Source organism: Neolamprologus brichardi, chromosome 11 (assembly GCF_056152115.1).
Source record: "Neolamprologus brichardi isolate AB-2024 chromosome 11, ASM5615211v1, whole genome shotgun sequence".
Classification (NCBI taxonomy): domain Eukaryota; kingdom Metazoa; phylum Chordata; class Actinopteri; order Cichliformes; family Cichlidae; genus Neolamprologus; species Neolamprologus brichardi.
Window position 1 is genome coordinate 30,092,506 of NC_142114.1, and position 22,400 is coordinate 30,114,905.

At 40.6% G+C, this 22,400-nt stretch overlaps 1 protein-coding gene across 5 annotated transcripts in view; it reads left to right on the plus strand.

Moving 5' to 3' along the window:
• gramd1a (GRAM domain containing 1A) overlaps nucleotides 1-22,400 on the plus strand; it is a 44,273-nt gene that overhangs the window by 2,035 nt on the left and 19,838 nt on the right. For 2 of the 5 annotated variants that reach the window (XM_087848533.1, XM_087848535.1), the window contains exons 2-4: nucleotides 256-330; nucleotides 3,262-4,176; nucleotides 19,503-19,728. In XM_087848533.1, coding sequence (XP_087704659.1) covers nucleotides 3,713-4,176; nucleotides 19,503-19,728 — 690 coding nt within the window. In that variant the 5' untranslated portion in view covers nucleotides 256-330; nucleotides 3,262-3,712. Of the gene's footprint in view, nucleotides 1-255; nucleotides 331-1,069; nucleotides 1,462-3,261; nucleotides 4,177-12,537; nucleotides 12,937-19,502; nucleotides 19,729-22,400 lie in introns of those variants that run through there. The other 3 variants (XM_087848534.1, XM_087848536.1, XM_087848537.1) reach the window with 3 other exon arrangements.

The window sequence follows — 22,400 nt, forward strand, 5'->3', positions numbered from 1 at the left end:
TTTGTTTTTTCTGTTACATAAATAATGTCCTGCGTGAGGTGTACGTACGCCACCACTTACTTTATAATGTGGCTTCTTGACCTTTATTAAGATTATATAAAAACTGTATTTTTTTAATTCTGTAACTGTAAAGCGTGAAACTGCTATGCCGTTCCTTTAAAATGGCATTTTAATATATTAAATGAATTTCAAACAAAACCTCGTCTACAGTTATGCATTTGCATTATTTGTGTTTGCTTTTATTCTCCACTGCAGACCAGGTGACCTGGTATACCTATCGCCCAAAGACTGCATCCTTCCTACAAATGATGCTTCTGCAAGCGGAAGCAGGTGAGATGTCAATCACACTCTTATTTCTTAAAGGACTGTGATTCACTTAATAGGGACTCACAGACACGCAGTATTTCCAGCGCGTGGGGTTACTAGTTGTTGCAGTAGGCCTCTTTAAACACAAGAGGTCGCTATGCTCCTTTGCATCAGCGGTGGTTAACATTTGCTCCCTTCAAACAAACTCTGAAATTAAGCCAAATCTTTGGATTTCCCACCGGGTCAGATACCTGCTGCCCAGAATCTCTGCTGTTGTGACATCACCGAATTTATTTTTACTTTATTTTTTTTCTTGTCCTGGAAGTAAAAGAGCCTCCGCGTCATAGAGACCCAGGTGGAGGTGACAGAAGTATAATATATAATATAATAATGCGAAGGTTAAAGCTGATGGAAGCTAAACTGAAAACCAGTTCTCAGCAGGTTTCGTTTGTTTGATGTAAACACTCTTCTTCTCGCCACACATCCTCAGGACAGTTATTTTCCTCGGATCGTACCACAAAGTTTGTCCGTGGGGGGTTCGTTTCGTTTGGCTGTTAGATGTGTGTGTATGTGCACATACATCGAAAAATTAATTTAATCATAACATATAGACTTAAACATTTTTGTGTGTGTTTTGTGTGTTTATTTATGAAAAAGACAGCAGGAGTTGTGTTTTATTGGTGAGGTTTAGCACAGCTCCCCCCCGCGCACTAAGCTAGTCGCCCTGGTCTCGTCCTTTTCACTTTTCGACAAAAAACGCTTTGTCTGTTACTTCAATAGCGAGTTAGTTTGGTTCCAGTGCTGAGCTAACTTTGGTCTTTATCTTTAAATTCAGTTTAAGAACAGGGTGAGGGAGGGTATGTTTTTAAAAAAGTGAAATGGAGGAGGCGTAAGAAGAACTTTCTGTGCTGCGAATAAAGTCTGAGCGGCATCATTGTCGTGGCCTTCAGAGCTCGGGTCTGTGTTTAAGGTTAGCTGGCTAAAGGGGCTAACAGTTAGCTGGAGCCGGCCGGCTGATGCCTCTCTGTGCATCCGAAGCATGTTGATGTGTTCCTGTGAGAAAGTGGATTTTAACATCACGTCCCGCACCGTGGCCCGGCTGGTTTTCGAGGCCGAACAGGATAACAGAAACGGAGGAAACTCGTCCAATGGGAGGTAGGACTTCTACTGACTTTTGAGGAGTTTTAAGGCTCTAAAAGTTTGTTGTTCTTCTTTCTTGGTCTTTCTTTGCGCTGCGGCTGTTTAACGGTTGGCAGGAGGTCGGAAATCTTTCAGGTGGTTATTTTCTGCACCGCGACGAACCGAGCAGCAGACTTTTGCACAGTTTAAACCGCAGAGCTAGTGCGTCTGACTCGGCTGTAGTCGGTGTGTTTGTTGGTGCAGTCGGAGGAGCTTCGTTTCACGACGAGGACAGATAAGGCTCGCTCGTGTGTGCACGGGGATCACGGTGGCTGGATTACTCTGGGCAAACAAGTCAGTGCCAAGATTGTTCTTGTTCAAACAGATCACATCAAATACTGTCAGACGTGCCGGGGCCCTAGCCTTGGAAGTTCACGCTTTGAAGGCAAACAATGGAGACACACACACACACACACAGGTTATCGTAACACACGGAGTTATCAGAGTTATCGTAGCTTCGCGTTTGCTAATATCATTTTATTTTGCAGAGTGGATTTCCTCGTTTCACTGTTTGAAAATGTTATGATTATGTTTCATTGGTGTCAGTGTAGCTTTAGTGTTTTTGCTCTAATGCAGAGAGTATTTATGAGGATCATGATTTTAAGAAGTTCACAATAGTTATTACAAAAACATACACACAGCAGTTTTGAAGGCAGGGGTGTTGACCTCCAAAATCTCTATAAACATCTGCACCAAAGCCTCATCAGGTGGGCTGTGATAACAAATTTAACCAAAGACTGAAGCTAACACACATTCTGGGTTTTGCACAATGTTGTTTCAGTTTGTAAACACAAGAAACTTTAACAAAAAATGATGCACAAGCAATTACAAAGTGATTCTCTGTTGGAGGACCCGTCTGCACTGTGTTTTCAGATAGTGTTGGCCTTGGCAGTGCCAGCTGGGCCTTGATACCAGCCACAGATTTTCCAAAGTTTGTGTTTGTGTCTCATACTGAAAAGAAGTGTGGGGTGGTTGCTGTTATTTTTGCCCATTTGGTAAACATAATTCAGCTTGAGGTTTAAGTCAATTGAACCATATCGAAAAAAAGCTAGTTGAAAATGTTCCCTGGTGTATAACTTTTCTGACAAAAAAATTAAAAAAAATTTTTCTCAATCTACAAGCTATCTTAGAAAACTGAAAGTTTACTATGAGTTGAGGCGTCTTTGAGGTATATAGGTGGTAGCTGTTATTAACTATTTATTTTATGTTTCCACAGGATATAAAACTCCAGCATCTCTTAATGTTTCAAACCTAAAGCAAATAAAACTGAGCAGGGAGGGGGAATTATTGCGCTTGAAATCAACCCTTTTAAATCAACAGAGGCTCTTTCGGGGTTTTTGGATCTCTTGTTAATTCACAAATAAAACAACATTTACACCAATCAGTAATGTCTATCGGCTAATTTACCCCTATTTGGCTTGTTTGATCATAAAGGTTGCATATCTGTTCAGGAGCAGCTGCGTTTTAAAAATTGGTCTCTTGAGGTTTTAATTAGTGGCTGTTATCTAAACATTCACATTCACCCAGTTTTGGCTATTTCAGAGTTTCTTGAAGGGAGAATTTCTTTAAAAATAGTCAAACATAAATTAGCTCATTACAGATGAATTCTATTGATCAGTCTTCTGATAATCATTGCCGTCTGACGGAAATGTCTCTAATCAGTTAAACCATTACTTTAACAACTTGTATGTGAGGAAGCAGATTTATGATAGCTGTGGTCAGGTCCAGGCAGGCCAGCGTTTTGAACGCCAGGTTTCTGCTCTTGTTGCTCCTCAGGTGGCTCCTTCCAGACAGTGCTATGTTTTTCTCTGAGGCTCCCTTTCTCAGGAAAGTCTGCCTAAACTCGAAAGAGTGAGACTTCTAAGCTGAACACAGAAGTGGGAGGATCGCAGGGCGTTCTAGCCTCTTGTTGCCAGCATATATGTACAGACTGGACAGCGGGAAGTGGATTGGTTGAAGAACTGAAACTGAGACTGCCAACAAGTTTCCTGCTGCGTATTTTTTCTGTGCAAGAAACCCTCAAACCTGTTCACTTGAAAGCTGTTTTGCCTTTTTTACCACTTCAGGAGAAGTTAACCAGCACCTTCAGAAGAAAATCTGTTAAATTCACAGGAAACATGGTGCGTAATCAGTAAGTCGCTGTCTGTGGCCGACATAATGACTGAAACGCCGTGGTCGGTTTTAAATGCTCGTCCTTCTTGATGGCCTTGACTGAAAAGCTCAAAAGATGACGATGTCCCCTCCTGCAAGACCAGAGGGCATGACTCTGGCTCAGCCCATCCCCGTCCCAATGCTGACCGTCCTCCCGCCGTCCTCGGACACAGAGTCCTGGTCTTGTTCGCCTAGTCCCAGACCCCTGCGCTCCGACCGACCCCGTGGCTCCCACCGTAGTAGGACAAGAACCAAAAGGCGGAAACAGGAAGAGCAAGGCTGTGCTTATAAGCCGCAATGGGGCAAAACTCCACAAATCGTGATAGAGTCGTCCACAGAGAGGGGAGCTGTTCAACATCGGAGTCCCTCACCCTCTTTGGTTACTGAGATGGAGACAGCGAAGCAAGGTCGGGACAGTCCGTCACATGACCTCCTCGTACCGCCGTCTCGCTCCTGGTCTCGTAGTCCGTCACCCAGCCGCCGCTCTCGCTGGTCCCTCAGGAGCCTGCTCGGCAGGGACTCTGACGGAGACCGCTGCAGGTTAGTGTGCTGGATTCAGTCAGTGATTTATTTGTTTTTATCTACAGTTTATCTGCTCCTCATGGCACAGGCCAAGCTCAAGCTTGTCTTTTTACCTTCAGTGATTCAAGTGAAGGTTCTTTCTTATCTCGCAGCACATAAAGTTCAGGAGGTCAGAACAGAGCGTCCGCACCGTGTTCAGCAGCCTCCTGGGTATTCTGTGCTTACATCTGTGTAAAAACATCAGCCGATTTGCATTCAGGCCCGCTGAGACGGCGGTGACTCACACGAGCTGTGCAGCCTCTCATCTGTGCACATTTGGTGAGAGATAAAAAAGCACATGACGCTCTCAGTCATATTTTTCTCTCTGAAACTACACGAGAGCAGCTATTATGGATTAGGGTGAAGGTAATTACCTAAAGCTAGTGAGGACAGGATGAAAAGGTTTTCTTTCTCTTTTTATTTGTTTGACATATAGTTCGTACAGTTAAGGAGGTGGAAAAAGAGAAGAACTGAGCTGTATATCCAGGGTTTTTCCTTTATATGTAAAAATAGGTGTGGGCCTTCTCATAAAGCTTATTCTCCTTTGGGGGAAGGCCAAAACATAAATAAAGAACTAAAGTGAAGGAAAAATGTAATATAAATGTAATCCATCCATCCATTCGGCTCCGTTTATCCTTTTCAGGGTCGCGGGGGGCGCTGGAACCAATCCCAGCTGTCACAGGGCGAGAGGCGGGGTACACCCTGGACAGGTCACCAATCTGTCGCAGGGCCAACACACAGGGACAGACAACCATCCTCGCTCACATTCACACCTATGGGCAATTGGAATTAATCAATTAACCTATCCCCCACAGTGGGGATATAAATGTAATATAAATATAAAATATAAACTTCTTGGTTTAGCATTTTAGCGATATGCACACAATTTGATATTGTTTGATTTACATAAAAGAACATAGAGGAAACACAATGTTCATTTCTAAATCAACATCCAGTAACACTTAGGAAAAAAAATGATATTCCAGTTTTAGCTTATCTCATCGTTCCACACAAACAGGGCGCCTTGTACCACAGAAAAAGTAACAAGTTTAGTGAGTAGATCCAGCAGCATAGAAAGGAGACAACGCGTAAAGCCTGCGCACACACACGGCTGTGCTGCACGTTCAAAAGTCAGAATAACTCCTGTAGATGAGTCTGTATGTGGTTTGTGGTGTTTTTATGTGATACCTGTAGCTGCTGTTACTGGTGGGCTGTTCTCTAATGCTCTCACAGATCCTCAGCGATGTGCTTAGATTGGTAAAATTGCCGTTACTGCCTCTGTACATATAGTAACTTTTCACCTAGATGTGTCTTATGGTGTTGAAAAGTTTTGTGGTTAAATGGGCAACATAAAAATAATGTACAGGGTGGGCCATTTATATGGATACAGCGTAATAACATGGGAATGGTTGGTGATATTAAAGTCCTGTTTGTGGCACATTAGTATATGTGAGGGGCAAACTCCTCAAGATAGGTGGTGACCATGGTGGCCATTTAGAAGTCGGCCATCTTGGATACAACTTTTGTTTTTTCAATAGGAAGAGGGTCATGTGACACATCAGACTTATTGGTAATGTCACAAGAAAAGCAATGGTGTGCTCGGTTTCAACGTAACGTTTTTCTCTGAAGAGATGAAGAGATTATGTTCACAAGTAAACCCGAGGATGCGTTATCTTGTGATGGTGGCATTAGATTTCGTGTCAGTGAAACTGTTTCGTCAGGGTTTGGAGTCGGCCTCTGCGTGCAGCTGTGCAGCTCATTTCAACATCTGTGCATTAACTCTGTATAACTATTTTTTTGAACAGTAATAGAATATATATATTGCACATCATCTTATATATTAAGCCAGCATATTCTGCTTTCGCTCTTTTGCACACATCTGTTTCAATCTCCATATTTTTGCCTCCTTTTCTGTCATCATTTATTTATTTGTACTATTTGTATTTATATGTTTTATTCTATATATTAAGCGGCATCTGTGGGTGGACAGCACAAGAATTTCATTGCACAGAGAAATGCCTTTTTCTCTTGTGATGCATGACAATAAACACTTTGAATCTTGAATCTTGAATCTCTAACCTGTCAGAAACCAGCTGCAGCACATTCGACTGAAGCAAGTCGGGTCAGGTGTGCTTCTGCAAAGCTTGATAATACTTAGACAAGCTCCTTTTTCATGATTCTGTATTTAAATGTTCAATCAAAATATATTTAAAGCTATGATTAAAGAGTTGTCATCTCACCTTTCTACAATTTTAAAAAAAGGAAAGTTTGTGTTTAAGCTGAAAGTAAATGAAGTTTCCTTTTTTATTCTTTAAGAAAAGGACAATTTTGTGTCTCCAGGCAAATAAACATTTCATAACTGCAGGGTTGTTTTTTTTAATTGTTTTTACCTTTACTGCATTACAAAGGATTTTGTGTGTAACAGCGTCTGAACCCCACCTAAAGAAAGCTGTGTCCTGGGTGTGATTGTGCTTTATGTTTTAACATGTTTAATAGTTTGATTCCATGCAGAAGCTCATTAGTCCACCACTGCTCTCTGCATGTGGCTGCTGAGGTGTGCCTCTGTGCCCGCGGAGTTTCCCACTGGTTGTTTTTCCTCTTCTCTGCGTAAAAACCATAATCAGTGCTGTGGCGATGGCTCTAACAAAATGCTATAAATGATTGTTCAGAGTTTAAACAGAATTATGCGGGTGGGGGTTAAAGTTCACAGCCTCTTCTTCCTGGAATCTCCCAGAGGAGCAGAAAGGGTCAGATCTGGTTACTCCAGGTTCAAGTAAAATTTAAACCGTTTATAAAGGGATGAGCTTGTTTTGGCAGCGTGATTGATTAAGGATGTATTTGTAATTTAGTTACAGGACAACTTTAAAATGATGAATTATGAGAGGAAATGTACTTTTCACCTTTATAGACGAACAACACTATAGCCTTATGATGCCAAAATAACTGGAGATATGATTCCTGTACCTCGTGACAGAATCTACATAATCCCCTGTTTATTTTCCTCCTAATTTCTAATTATATGGATTTATTTATATCTGAAAAGCTTTTATGCGACACATGTCTAAGCAATCCTCCCGTTTTGACTAAAAACTCATTACAACAAAACTTATTTTATTAACATGGGAGTGTTTTTATCTTAGCTTTTCTTTCCTCCCACATACCATACCAGTCATTTGTTTTTGCAGATTACCTGTTAAAATCCTGATTGAGTCCAAATATGCTATGATGTCAGATTTTAAAAAACAAAAACCTAGAAGCAGTCAGATGGCAGGATCGCAGTGATCAAGCAAAGACTGTACCCTGTATTTAAACACATCAACATCACTGCTCCAGATGACCTGAGAGGATGGTGTGACTTTGAGGACAGAACCCGGGTTATGTAAACTGTAAACAAAGAAAATGAGACCACCTCTGAAGGAAAAGCGGAGCTGAGTCAGGCACAAGGACCAGAGGCGGGGTTCCTGCACTCTTTATCCGTTCCTCGGAATGATGATATCACCTCCAGCCAATGGGAGCGAGTTCCTGGTCTGATGATGTCATGTGAGCCCAATCAGATGAGGGATGTGTGGATCACTGCAGTGGGCTTCTGAGGGCATGCACATGAACAGCTGTGCCCTTGTCCTCTTCATCGGTGCCTCCTTTTATTGACCCACTTATATTGTTGTGCTGCATATTAATGATTTTTAATGTTCACAGCTGACCCGGCCAGCGAGGATTAGGGAGGGTTTTTTAATGGTGAAAGCAAATGTTTGTGGAGCTTAAATGGAAAAGAAAAGATTTGGTTTAAATAATGTTTGGTGAAACTGGGGCTGCACAGGTTTCAGAGTTGTCACAACATTTGCATGTTTCCCACAGATTTGTAGTTTATTCAGGTTGGGATGTGTCTGCAGTGAGTTGTCAAATATCACGTCGAATTATCAAATCGGCATCACATGTTGGTAGTCACATGTGTCCATGTATAGATTGAGTGAACATGTCTGTGTAGAGAAGTAGGTCGTGTGATTGATAATGGAGCACTATGATGTGAACTGACACTGAGGAAAAACAGCAGCATGACTGAGAACAGTTTTCTTGGACTAAACTGTGACTCGGCTGTTTGAGATGTAAGATTCAATAATAGAATAGAATCATAAATGTAAATTAAATACATTTAAAATATGAAATATCTAAAATAATACGTATAATGTCTAATAATAACACAAAAAAGATGCTCTATATTGTGAAGTGGATCCTTCAGTAATGCAACAGAAAAAAACCAACAATCATATGACCCCCTATGAGCAAGCACTTTGGCGACAGTGGGAAGGAAAAACTCCCTTTTAACAGGAAGAAACCTCCGGCAGAACCAGGCTCAGGGAGGGGCGGGTCTGATGGACCACCACTTTAAAGCTGTTCTTGTCTTCTGGTGTTGTTTTGCAGAGGACACAGTCTGAGCTTTGTTGTGTCAATGTTTTATGTGTAGAGTAATCAGTACAAGAGTGCACGCCATCAGTTTCATTTCATGGTGTAGGTTAAAGTTCAGCAGCTCTGTTTCCTCTTCGTAAAAGTACGTACATGCTCGTTCTAAGAGAGGAGTCATATACTAACATGATGTTCAGCCCTATAATGTGAGCATAATCACTCGCTGCATGGTGTTAACTGATAATAACACGTGACCCATGTTAGTCACCGTATGAGTGCAGCTCTTCTGGATCACACTGCGTATATTCATTTGTTGCTGTTTTTAGGAATTGTTTTAGAGTTACTCACTTTTACTGGGCAGGACCTCATGTCAACTTGAACCAGCATTAGTAGTAATCAGTGAGGCTGCTGACTGACATTTGGAATAAAACAATACATGTGTGGTGTCTTTGAGCAAGAGGAATCTTTGCTTCTGTAATTGACATTTATTTAAACAGGAAAGGGGAGCAGAACTCATTCATAAGCAATGCTGCTTCAGTGCTGATGATTTATATATCTGACTGTGTCGTCATATGAAGTAATAACTGTCATTGTTCTAATATTTTTCCATGCAGATGTATTAGAAATGTTTTCTTTAATGTTTTTAATGACATGTCAGAATCTTTTATTTGCTCTATGCTTTATTTTATTTTATTATTTTATTTTTGCTAATTTCCCACCACGAGGCATAGTGGGCTTCATCTTTTAGACCCAGAAGCCACTTCTGTGTTTTATTCGGTCTGTGTTGTTAACTACTAGCATGCCTGCCGTTTTGCCATTAGCGTAGCTTTAGCCACTATTAGGGCTGCCACAAACGATTATTTTGATAGTCGACTAGTCACCGATTATTTTTGCGATTAGTCGACTAATCAGATCATCATCCACTGGATGTAAAACGTACAGCTTATTGAACCAGCAGCATCTGCTCTCATATAACTATCATTAGCTTACAGCTTTAAGTGTTTAAGGTATGTGCTAACTAAAAATAAAGACAAGATGATAGTTTATTAAATTTTAATGAAATTTGCAGATTGTTTTGGTGGAGTTTAATAAACTCACCGGAGTAAATTCTCGAGCATCTCACACTTCTGATAATCAGCTGTCTGCTTGACGTTTATTCAGCTGTGTAAAAACTATAACTTTAATCTCAGCCAAACCGATTTACTCAGGAACAAATAAAACACTGAAAAAAGCCAAACAATAACATTTTTAAGTTATCTAAGTGACTTATATATCATGTTTAACCTGAGTAGTGAAAGACGGCGGTGGGTTTGAAAACGATTTGCGGGAGTCCGGTGTTCTCACGGCTCTAGTTAGCCTAGCCCCCGGCTAGCTATCGAGCTAGTGGGTAACAGACGTCTCCGAAAACGTCGGAGCGCTTTTGAAAATATGTGGTGTCTTGATAAACTGAGCAGATATTTGAGGTTTACACAGCTACATTCTCGCCTGAAAATATCTTAAACGTTTATTTTGTGACCCAGAAAGAATAATAAGAGTAATATTAAAACTAACTAGCTACCGCCATTGTTGACAACTGAGCTGGGCTGCCCTATGAATTCTGGGACAGCTTCTTCTTCTTCGTGGTTTAACGGCAGCTGGCATCATTGTACATGCAGTGCTGCCATCTTCTGTTTCAGTCCGTTATTACACTCTTAAATCCTACTACTTATTCCTGCGTCTTTTGGGATCTTACAAAGCTTCAAACGACGCGTCGACTATTAAATCAGTCGTCGACGATTTTGATAGTCGACGTAATCGTGACTAGTCGACTAATCGTGGCAGCCCTAGCCACTATCAAGCTTCCTCCCCATTTGCGTTGATGGGTCGGGCTTCTTGTTTACTTAGAAACTGACATTTAAAGACCTGCATGTTGAATCCATAATTCTAGATTTATCCTGAATGTCAGCTGCATGGAGGGCTTAATGTATATAGGTTAAGTGCTCTGTGAATGTGGTTTGTAGTCTAAAGTGCTGTGAGTGGTCAGTAAGAAGAGCAGTATGAAAATGCCAGTCTTCTTGCAGCTTGACTGAAAGGCTTTTAACCATAGCTGTAGCCTCATTATAACTGTATGTGGCTGCAGTATAGCGGGGGAAATACTGCATGCATGTCAGTGAAATGAAGTCATGCACAATCATGGTGCTAATACTTCAGCAGAGAGGATTGTGATGTTTACCTGTTACTATACCTTCACTGCATGAAACAAAGGAAATAACATCACTGATGGGGAAAAAAATGCTGACCTGATAATCGCACTGTCGCTGCTTTAACCTGGAGTTTTTAATTAGCTTTTGCAGTTGTATTCTTTGGTTTGTGTTACAGCGTGTACCCTCACAGGCTCTGAGGTTTAAAGTAAGCAGCTCTTTGTTTGGCTGCTCTTTTACGGTGCATTCATCTGGCCTTACACATTACCCGCTTGGTGCATGAGACTCTGACATGAGTATGAGCCATCTGTGGGTGAACCTCAGAAAAGCAGATTACACACAGGGAGACAGAATAGTGGAAATGTGGGCCTAGCTCAGGCCAGTGTGGATTATGATGTGGACTGTAATCCAGAGGGATGGACAGAGAGCCTGAGGGTTAAAGGATTGGGTGGGCTCTGGACTTTGGCCAGGTGGACTCACTACAGGCAGACGTGGCCTCTGTACTGTCAAAGCTAGCCACGTTGGAGTCGTGTTTGTAGCTTTACAAGATGCTATACTTGAACACATTAATAGGTAATGACCCACAAACTAACAAACCTTGAGGTTAGCTCCAAAAGTGACCATCCACATGGATTCATGTGTGAAAATACAGCACAGCCTGCTACAGAGCAAAGCAGGTTTTCTCTTTGTGAATAGTTTCCCTCCTCATATAACTGGACACAAGGTGAGTTATTAACCTGCACAAAGTCAGCGCGCCTGTTTTGCTGAGCGAGATCCTAGGGCTTTAGCAGTCTGTGACTTGGTACTAATTTGCAGATATATTTGCTCGTGTGATGCACGCGTGCACTTTATGCATGGCGCTTGTTAACAAAGCTTGCTCATATGAGCTGAAATCAGAATATTTAATCTGTGTTCTATATGCAGAACAAAGCCCTTATTACAGATTTTTTAAAATTGATTTATAAACGTGTATTAACTTAAATGTTAAATCACTTATATTTTAAAATCTGCAAAACAATAAATTGCAACGTAATTGGGTATAAAGTAGAGTATTTGAATCCAACATAAAGTAGAGTAGAAGTAGAACCTAGTCGTATTTTAGTGGGGACCATGCGACACGCCCCTGGTTATCCATCATGGATGCTTGTAGAAGTCAATAATTCACCTGAGTTAGTAAATGTTCAAACTTAACGAGCTGCTGACTGTGAGGAACCACTTCGTCCTCATCAAGATGAAGCATGTTAGATTTTCACCCTTTTCATTGTAAAGAAGCGCTCAGAGGGGGTTATATCATGACACCGATCCTCCCACCACTGCCTTTGGACTCGAGTGCTGTTAAACTTAAGATTCCCATTGGCTGAGAGCTCTGATTGGTCTCGTAGTGGAATTAAGCAAATACTTTACTAAACTACGACTTTTAATACACTTTTACTTGAAGTATCCTCACGTACTTGTCCATTTGCATGTTTCTTTATACTTGTACTTCACTATATTCTGCATTTATTCTGAATACGTTTTATTGATTATTTTTAAGATTTTAATTCAGACAAATCCAGTTAAGTTTGTTTCTTTGGTTTTTCTCCCTTTCGCTGATATCCTCTGTAATACTGGACGAGCTTTGTGCTGTGTATTTACTGCTGATTCCTGTGGGGCCCCATGCCTTGTCCTTGCCCCGTGTGCCACCCTACACCCGGGAACGCCCCTGCCCACTTCATTAAGGTAGAAACGGCTCAGTCGGACTCTTTTCATTCTTGTCGATGCCATTAGTTGAGCGGTTTACAAAAAAAATACACACGGAGCCTCCTCCCTCCCTCCTTCTCTCACTCCCTTACTCCTCCTCCTCCTCCTGCTCTTCCTTCCCCCACCCTCCCCCTATAGTTGCAAAGGGATTACGGATGGACGCAGACACGGCAGCCCGTTACCGGGTCTTGCAGTCGGCATAGGGAGTAGCGGTGTGTGTCCGGTACCGGCGAGGTGCAGGGGCGTCGGCCCCGGTGGGAAATTAATTCGGATTTATTGAAGGAAACGCGGCAGAAGAAAAACCCTGATAGCGGCCGTGCTTCATCTGCACACTCCGAGCAGGAACACCGGTGCCATATTCCTGCTGCGAGGGTTTGTGAGCATCAGCTGGACCACAAACGCCTCATGACATGTTCGAGTAAGTGGCATAAAGGCTACTGTGCAATGCTCCGCTTTACGTACCCACACAGGTCGCATCCTGCAGAGCCCGCCGGTAGCACGGAGGTGCAGCAACAGCCTGCTGATAGCTTCATCCCGCAGGTCCCCCACCCTCCCTCCATCCGCCCAGCCTCCATCCTGTGCACAGGCTGCTGCTTTAGCTGAAAACGTCTCGCATATTTCCCCTCTCCTTGGACTTTGCTTCTCTGGCAGGTTATTAGGTCGTAAACGGGCTCAGCAGACCGATTGTTTTCCATGTGCTAGCTGCACATTAGCTGATCATCTGTCGGATTTAATGGGTGACAGGATAGAGGACAATATTTAAGCTAATCCCTCCTCCTGGGTACAAGCCCTGCCCAGTGACTGCATATCATTTCTTGGTTTCTTTGAATGGACTGAGGTCCGGACAGAAGAGCTGTCCATTTCTCATCTAATCAGTTTTTTAGTTTTTCACTGTTTGTGTCTTTGTGTGCGTGTGTATATCTGTCTAGATAGATGGATATAAATATTTTTTTTTAGTCCGTTTGTTTGTTTAGCACTGTAAAAAGTGCCATAACTTTATAATATGTGCTATATATGTAGATATAAAATGTATCTGTTGCATATTTTGAAGCATAATTACAATCAAAGGAGGGTAGGGATGGACTGATTTATATACATACATACGTTTCACTTATTGACCATATTGCAAATATTATTTTATAATACCAGAGTTTTACTTAACTTGGTATAAATGGAAATATTTCAGTCTTTTTTTCTGTGTCAGTATTGAAAAGCAGGGCAATCTTTTTAAAATATTTGGATATGAAGAATGTTGCTAAAATGATTAGTGCTTTAACAGTGTGCATATGTATACACAGTTAATATGGAATAACTCACGTTCCTGTATGACGTCCTGACCTTAAGAAATCCATCTTAAAGCAGGCATATGTACACAGTGACTGGTTAAAGTAAGAGTCTCAGAAATGTTATCCAGCTGATAATACATGACTTAAAGTACATATTATATTATTTTAGAGGAAGCAGTTCTCTAGTAAATTCTCACATAGATATAGAAACTCTTCCTTTCTGGTAAAACGTAGTACTAATCATCAAAGATGACGATGGTGTAAAAGAGGCACAGATTTCCTCAGGTGCTCTGAGCCAAAACATCCTTTTAAAAGCCAATTCTGCCCACTCAGCAACCACCTCGAGCCTTTTTTAGGGCACTTATTTGGAAGCTTTAACATATGACCGCTAATTTCAGTCTTTGCTTAAACATAAGAACAGTCAATTTTTACTTTTTTTATCTTGGAAGTTTCAATTGTACAGCAATCTTCGCCAGTTGTGGATCCTCTCACAGATTTCGGTTTGAGACAGATTTATCAAATTTGAATGACTCAGTTCCTTTGAACTATTCTGGAGTCAGCATCGTTTAGCCTGTGCATACAGAGTTGTTTCTGGCTCAGAGTGGGGCTTTTTGGCTGTTGAATATCTGTTGAATTTAAAACACGCAGCAGATAAAAAAAGAAAACACACGTATGTAGCATTTAGTTGCCTGATCTAATTGGACTGTATGTCCTGTTAGATTGGACAACTTTATTCTTCAGTAACTGAAACTCCTCCAGTTAATACAACTGGCTGAAAAAAAGAGTTATTTGGAAATGTGATTATTGTCTTTGGTTATAACTAAAACCTTTGTTCTACAGATAGCATTTGTTTGTCCCCACAGGGAATATCCCTCTACCAACATGTGTGTTATTTGGGATTTTTATTGACTTATCAGATGATCAGAAGTGACATAAATCTGTTGATTTCCAGCTAACAGTCTCATGTTCTTTACTGTATACGATGACCATGCTTACTGGCTGTCTTAGTCACCCCCGGAGGTGGATTCTGGAAAATCAGTTAACTATTATTATGATAGGAAATAAGTTATGTTATGAGTGTTTATGTGACAATAGTTGGTGGTGCTTGTTGTTAAATATGTTGTCGGGATGAGGGTTGCTTACGTCACAGAGAGTTGTGAAAACCTCAAGTATTGTTTTCCTTTTACACTCGAGCTGCCGGCGGATTTAAACCCGGGTTGTAAACGCGTGCTGACACAGGCTCACATCATTCAGTGTCCTCACACTCCGCCAGCTGACCGGCTGCACAGCAAGCCTATTTAGAGGCTCTGCTGCCCTGCGTACGTTACCTAAAGATAGCTTAATGCTACTTGACATAATGCTCCCGTGATTAGCATCACTGCTAATATTTTAAGGATTATTTCCCTGTAAAAACAAACCCGGTCATGTTTACGGGTGACTCCCTCAGCTTCAGTTCTCCTTGTGGTTGTTTTTGGAGGTCATATCATTCTGACTAACCTCCTCCTCCTGTTTCCTCATGAACTCCTGACACTGAGTTTTTAAGCTAAGCCTTTGTGTTAATCTCAGCCTTTGTTTTTTCCCTAAGTTTCCCAAACTAGTTAAGAGCACAATCACTTGAAGGAAGTGATGTTGGCATCATATGACCAATCATAAACAAGGACAGGTCTACTAGTGGCAGAGCAGTGTACTTTACAAACAGGAAAACTATATTTTAAATATCCGAAGAGGTTGAACACTGTGTATCCTGTTGTACAGTATGTATAGTAGGGTTTGAAGTAGGTAAACCTACAAAAGCCATTAATTTATTAATAAAGCCAGGAGAGAAAGCTGACATAAAACAGGTGATTTGCTTTAATGAAAGTAGTGTGTTGTGTTTGTCGTGTAAGTCTTGATTCTCTCACTTTGGGGTCCATAGGGACTAAGTAAAGCGCTATACAAATACAGACCATTTACTTTCAGTCACAAAGACGTGACGTTAAATGGTGTAACAATTTATAGTACTTGAAATTGAGTACATTCAATGTCAGCAAGGTCTCAATTAAAGATTTTCTTATATGAAAACTTAAAATTACTTCAATATAAACTTGCTTTCAGCCAGCAGGGAGATAATTCCTCCTATATTATCGGTTTCTTATTGATCCTCGTCAGGGAAAGATGAAGACTTCAAATGGTTTTCAGACTCTGTTACTTACAATGTCTTTGTTTTTCACTAAACTCCACTAACATGCCTCAAAACCTTTATCAGACATTTTAAAAAATCCAGCATTAATCTAACGATCTAAGAGGTTTCTGCCTCAGGTTCAGATGTCATGTGATATTTGGTTTCCAGGTGTCTCTTTAGCTTGCTTACTACCAATGTTCCCTCTAATTTTTCATGTGTCTGAGCGAACGCACAAACTCCCTGAGCGGCCCCTTGGACCACAGTGAGCAACAGCAGACGTGTGCGTGCCAGCATCGAATCCATCCAAGTTACATGTTTATTAAAATAATCAAATTACAGCATTTACATTTATGTTAGACTACTTCTAATTAACTGCTTTAGCCCACTTACAATGAAAATTTAAAAAAATCTTGTTCATGACCTGTGTAGCATGTTAACACTATTGGAAGGAAAAATAACTTTTAACTCCAATTTTGAAAACACAACTTTCTTTTTAAAAAATTTTTAAAATATAAAGATCTGACTTGTATTATGAGTCTGTGGTCTGGGAGAGAGTCTGTAACTCTGTCTGCAAAATACAGGATATAATGACCAATGTTGGGCAATTAATTATATAGTTACTTCTCCAAAAAAGTTACTGAGTTTTGCAAACAACAAAGTTTTTTTGCAGCTGTTTACCTAAAAATGCAGCCAAGGGTTTTTTTTTTTAAACAAACATTTCAAACTATTTACAGAACAATCAGCTGTTCTGCATCAAATCTGATGTCACACAAATTATTTGTGCCACTCCAAAAAATAATTTCTGTCCACTCTGAGATGAAGGAGAACAACAGCCTGATACCTGCAGGCCTGACAGCAGCAGATGTATCACTGCTGTAACACCTGTAACACTCAGCAGTCGCCTCATTGTTCAGACACACACAACAAAACTACTGACTACACTACACACTAACTACACACTAACTACACAAACGTCGGAAATCTCTCACATCTCAAAACCGCCGTCACTCCTAAAACTTCCCCTTTCCTAAACAACTAAATGCCATGTTGCCATATAATTTTTTGATTGGTCCACATGGTGCATTTTTCCACCAATAGGAAAGGCTGGGGGAGGTTTGTTTTTGCTCACAGGCGTTCAAGCGTTATCCTTATAAAACACCCTTTTTACCGTTTCTTCCTGCAGTAAATATAAACAACGACAGTATTCAGGGAAAAAACAAACACTGCAGATATTTTTATCATAACTGGTTTTACGTGTCCGATCAACAGAATTTAAAAACTGGTATAAAGTCCACACTTTCTCCGTCAGTTGTTCCATCTGTCCTGCTCACATCTCCAATGGTTGTACACGTTGTCATTAACGTGGCTTCACTCCTCATCAGCCACGCCGCTTTGCTCGCTAAAACACCAGTGTCGGTACATAAGGACGCTGTCATAGCCTGTCAGCGACGTTGATTAGCTGCGTTTATACGAATGTGAATCGCATCATTGGCTGGACAGTGGGATAATGTGGCATCGTTCTAATCAGCCAGTCACTTACTGACTAACACTGTAAAACAGAATTGTTGGAAGTTTTAATTTTAATTTAAATTCAGGTTAGATTTTTTATTTGTTTCGTGAGCAACACAGATTTTGTGTGTGCAGAGACGTGGCCGCAGTGCGCAATTGCACACGCAGCTTAGAGGGAACATTGCTTGCTACTATATTTTTGTTTAGGAAACTGCTAACAAATGGCAAAGTTTTTGTTTGTGTTTTCTCTTTAGTTCATTTTTTGTGGTATTTTAAAGACAAAGTGATCAGTTTTATCTTCTCACAGATGTTTTCTTTATGTCATTCGTCACATTTTGTGCAGTAGAACTTCGAATCAATCAAACATTATTCTGAGCTCTCTAAAGACGTCTGACCTCCGTACTCCCTGTGCTCGGAGGCCTGAGGGATCTCCTGGGAATGGTGGTGCCACTTTTCAGAGACGTGATTGGTCAGTAGGCGATGGTCTTTGTAATCACGAGGGCAGCGTGAAAATATTAGTTTACTGATTAAAAGCAAACCGAATGCATGTTTTGAGTGTGACTGCCTCACACTGCAGACACAGTGAGGTTAAAGCTGTGAGTGTATCAGCAGTTCTTCCTGCTTTGGTTTCTTGTATTACATTTGTAACTGTAGCCCAAAAGGAGCTTCTTTTAAATCCAATCCAGGGATTAAAATGTGCCTCATACCATTTTATATTTGGAGCTCATTGATTCTTAAAGCTACATCTGAACATTTTAAATGCTAATGAATGAATAATCATTTTATTTGTAAACGTTTGAACATTTATTGAAGACTGTTATCAACTCGCTTTAGTCATATCTTGAGTATAATTAATTTGCCAAGAGGAGATAAAAGAACCAATAATATTTGAGCAGGAGCACTTAAACATCAAGTAAATAAAAAAACGTGTTTAAATAATGCTGATTATTCAAACAAGCTATCATGCTGATCGCCGCATGCCACGACAATAATGCTTTAGCAATTTTAATCTGAAAACCAAAAGCAGGTTAAAATAAGCCAAACAAAAAACCACCTTGCAGCAGACGCTCTAACATATAGTTGATAAGTGATGGGCTCACAGTTAATGACTTTTTATGAGGGGAAAAAACATAAACAAAGCTAAAGATGAGATTTACTGATGTTAAAGGTATTGACATTCAGATTCTCCATGGAGATGATGTAATATTGTTATCCTGAAATCATTCGGCTGTGATAATGGGGCAATAAAAGCTAGTGTGACAGCGCTAAGCCTGAAATACATTGTGTGTCTTTTGAAAGACGGGAATATCTGTGATTGCATTTGCATCCAGCTTGATGACATCATCAACATGTGCTATCGCGGTAGAGCGGTATAGTATCTCTATCGTTGGCTAAATTTATATTGTTTCTATCGCCCACCCCTACTACTGCGTTGTGGCATTAATTCACAAAGCTAATGACAGTGGATGTTTAAATCTTTTTACTCTACTAGTTTTCTTCTTGTGCTGTAAAGATGTAAAATACAGTAAGATCATGATTCCATTTTTTACCGTCAAATAAAACTAAATGAGAGAAGCTTGTGGGAAAGTTGTTGTCGCCTTTGACCTTCTTATGTTCTCATCTAAATTTGTGTGTGACTTTTCACTTGTTTACTTAAAGAACTGAGTCAGAGACAAACTGAAGCTCGTACGCCGTCGTTCTGACCTGCTGGTGTTTAATTCGTGGCTCTTGGGCTTCAAAGTTGCACGTCTTGATTGGATGGTCTTAACACCCTTTACTAACTGGATTTAAATGCCCCCCCGGTCTATCTGTACCAGTCAAAATGACTTAAGCTGATAGGTCTGGCCTTGCGTGGCCCCTCGTTGGTCCTCAGTAGGCACTTTGTGATGGCGTTTTATCATCAAATGAGAAACGCCTGCAGCTTTTCTTCATAGCACGACATGAAAGACTCACTGGGCGTGTGAAGCGGTTTCCTCTCTTCTCCCCTCAGCTGAACGTTTTGTTTTTTTCCTCTCTTTTTATCTCCAGTACGGCCAGTAACTCTCCACGCAGCACCCCCGGCAGCTCTCCCTCCCTGCGGCGCAGGGTCCTCGGGGGAGGCAGGGCCAGTGAGAATGAGGCTGGAGGAGAGAAGAGCAGCAGTGGAGGTGGAGGAGGTGCTGGTTCGGACGGTGCGCTCCCCTCCATACCCTCTGCCTCCTCCCTCTCATCTGCCTACCCAATCGCCTCTCGCCACTTCAGCCGCAATGCCAAGGTAAGTGAAAATATCTGCTCAGGTGAATCGTAGACTGATTGACACAGCAACTGTGACCTCACAAATGTTTCACCGCTGCCATCTTGGTGTTTTGAAACTGGACTAACAAACTGTCATAGACACGTTGTTATGCAACAATCTTCCATTTTTACTCTAATAATGACCATAATTTACAAAGTGAGCTTCATATTTTATTTAATATGAGCTGAAGCTACTGACATGACCCATAAAGTCATCGGGAAAGTGTTTAATGAGGTCACAGAGCAAGTGTGGAGTAGCATCGGTTTCCCATAGACTCCTATAACCAGAGGTTTTTGTGCAAATAAAGCAGTCGCCTCTTTGCTGCTCGCCACATGCAGCTTGGAGGCTGTGTCCGTGTTCAGTTTGCAGAAATAAAAACGCAATAAACACTTTGCATTTGCATCCAGATTTTCTGCATTGATTGCTAAAAACAGTGGTTCGATCTTCTAATTAGCTTTATCTAATCAGACTAAAGTAGCTACATTAAACACTCGATGGTATGCAGAGCAGTTCCTCTCCTTATAAATGCAGCGAGGCTCATGGCAATTTGACTTGAGACTGTCCTTTTTTAAGTCACGTATGTCAGCCTCAACCTGTCCATTCAATTTCAATCAAATGGTAAATGGTAAATGGACTGGTTCTTATATAGCGCTTTTCTACTCTTCTGAGCACTCAAAGCGCTTTACACAACTTGTGCATTCACCCATTCACACCCATTCGCACAAGCACATTTCTCTAGGTGCTTTCTAGATAACATTCACACTCCGATGGATGCATCGGAGAGCAATTTGGGGTTAGTATCTTGCCCAAGGATATTTGGCATGCAGACTAGGGGAAGCCAGGAATCGAACCACCAACCTTCCGATCAGTAGATGACCTGCTCTACCACCTGAGCTACAGCCACCCCTAGTAACCCTTAGTAAAATTCTAGCTGTGCAAGCGCCAACCTAAACAGACAGGCACGTACCTGCCGGCTGAGAAACTACAGAACAGAATGCAACAAGAAGGAAAGTTGATGCTGAAAGTAGACCGTTTAAATGAAAGTGTTAGACGTGGGAGGTCGCCCACGTCTTTAATGAATGTAGCGAGAAAGCCGGGTGTCCATCTGCCGTGACACCTTTTCTGTTTCCAACGAGCAAACGGCAGCAAAGACGAGGAGCTGTAGTCAGGGAGGCTTCAGAGCTGAGCTGAAGGAGACGTGACGCTACAGCACTGTGTTTCTGAGTTTTATTTTCATGGCAAACAGCTGCTCTGTGTGTTAGAGATAAACTACATGATTAAAAAAATGTTTTGATAAACGTTGTCATATTCAAGCGTGTGAAAATGCTAAATGAGACATTTGTTTGTGACTAAATTAAATATGTTATTAAATTATACGTCTAGCCCTTAACTTGATTATCGTTGTTTGTAGTGGGGCCCGTAATGAAACTGAATCTGACAGTTTTGTTTAAACAGGAAGCCTTACAAAGTTTCCTAAAGATAAGCAGTTGTGACCCACAGCACTGTCACGGCATATTCACACCTGGAGGAGATGGAGGATACAACAGCATTTCTAAAGACACATAGTTTCACGTCAAATAACAGCAAAATAAACATATATATAGATATAGAGATAGATAGATATAGAGATATAGATATAGATAGATCTAGAGATATATAGATAGATCTAGAGATATATAGATATAGATATATAGAGATATAGATATAGATATATATATAGATAGATAGCGAGATATAGATATATAGATATATAGATATAGATATATAGAGATAGAGATAGAGATAGATATAGATATATAGATAGATAGATATATATAGAGATAGATTGATAGATATATATATAGAGATAGATAGATCTCTATAGAGATATCTATCTATATATCTATATATCTATATAGATAGATAGATAGATAGATATAGAGATAGAGAGATAGAGATAGAGAGATAGATATAGAGATAGAGAGATAGAGATAGAGAGATAGATATAGAGATAGAGAGATAGATATCTAGAGATAGATAGATAGATATAGAGATAGAGAGATAGATATCTAGAGATAGATATCTAGAGATAGAGATAGATAGAGATAGATATCTAGAGATAGAGATAGATCTAGATATCTATCTATATATCTATATCTATCTATCTCTCTAGATAGAGATAGATCTAGATATCTAGATCTAAACCAGTCTGACATTTTAACATAAATAAAATCAGTTTGAGGGGAAACGAGAACCAACTTTCTTTGGCTGTTTTTTAGAATAAAAAAAGTCATTCAAGTCTTCTAGAGTCCAGCTCCCCAAAGGTTTTATGAGAGACAGACTGTTCAATGAGCTGCTAGCACCCTGAACATAAAAGGACCATTCATCCTCACCACGTGCCACCAGGAAGCATCCAGTAGTTTTAACTGTATGTAGAATTTATCCACAGCTGGGGAGAGACGGGGAGAGACGGCAGGCATTTAACAAAATGAGACTTGCTCACAGGTTTAGTTATAGCCCAGCTACAGCTGTGTTTCATGCCTATGACATGCTCCTGGCATGTTTTGTATTTACGGCTACTTTTAATTAAGCTTGCAACATGGTATAAAACATCGATACATTAAAAAAACAAAACGCACACAAACGGTGACAGGCAGAACGTTTCATCAGCT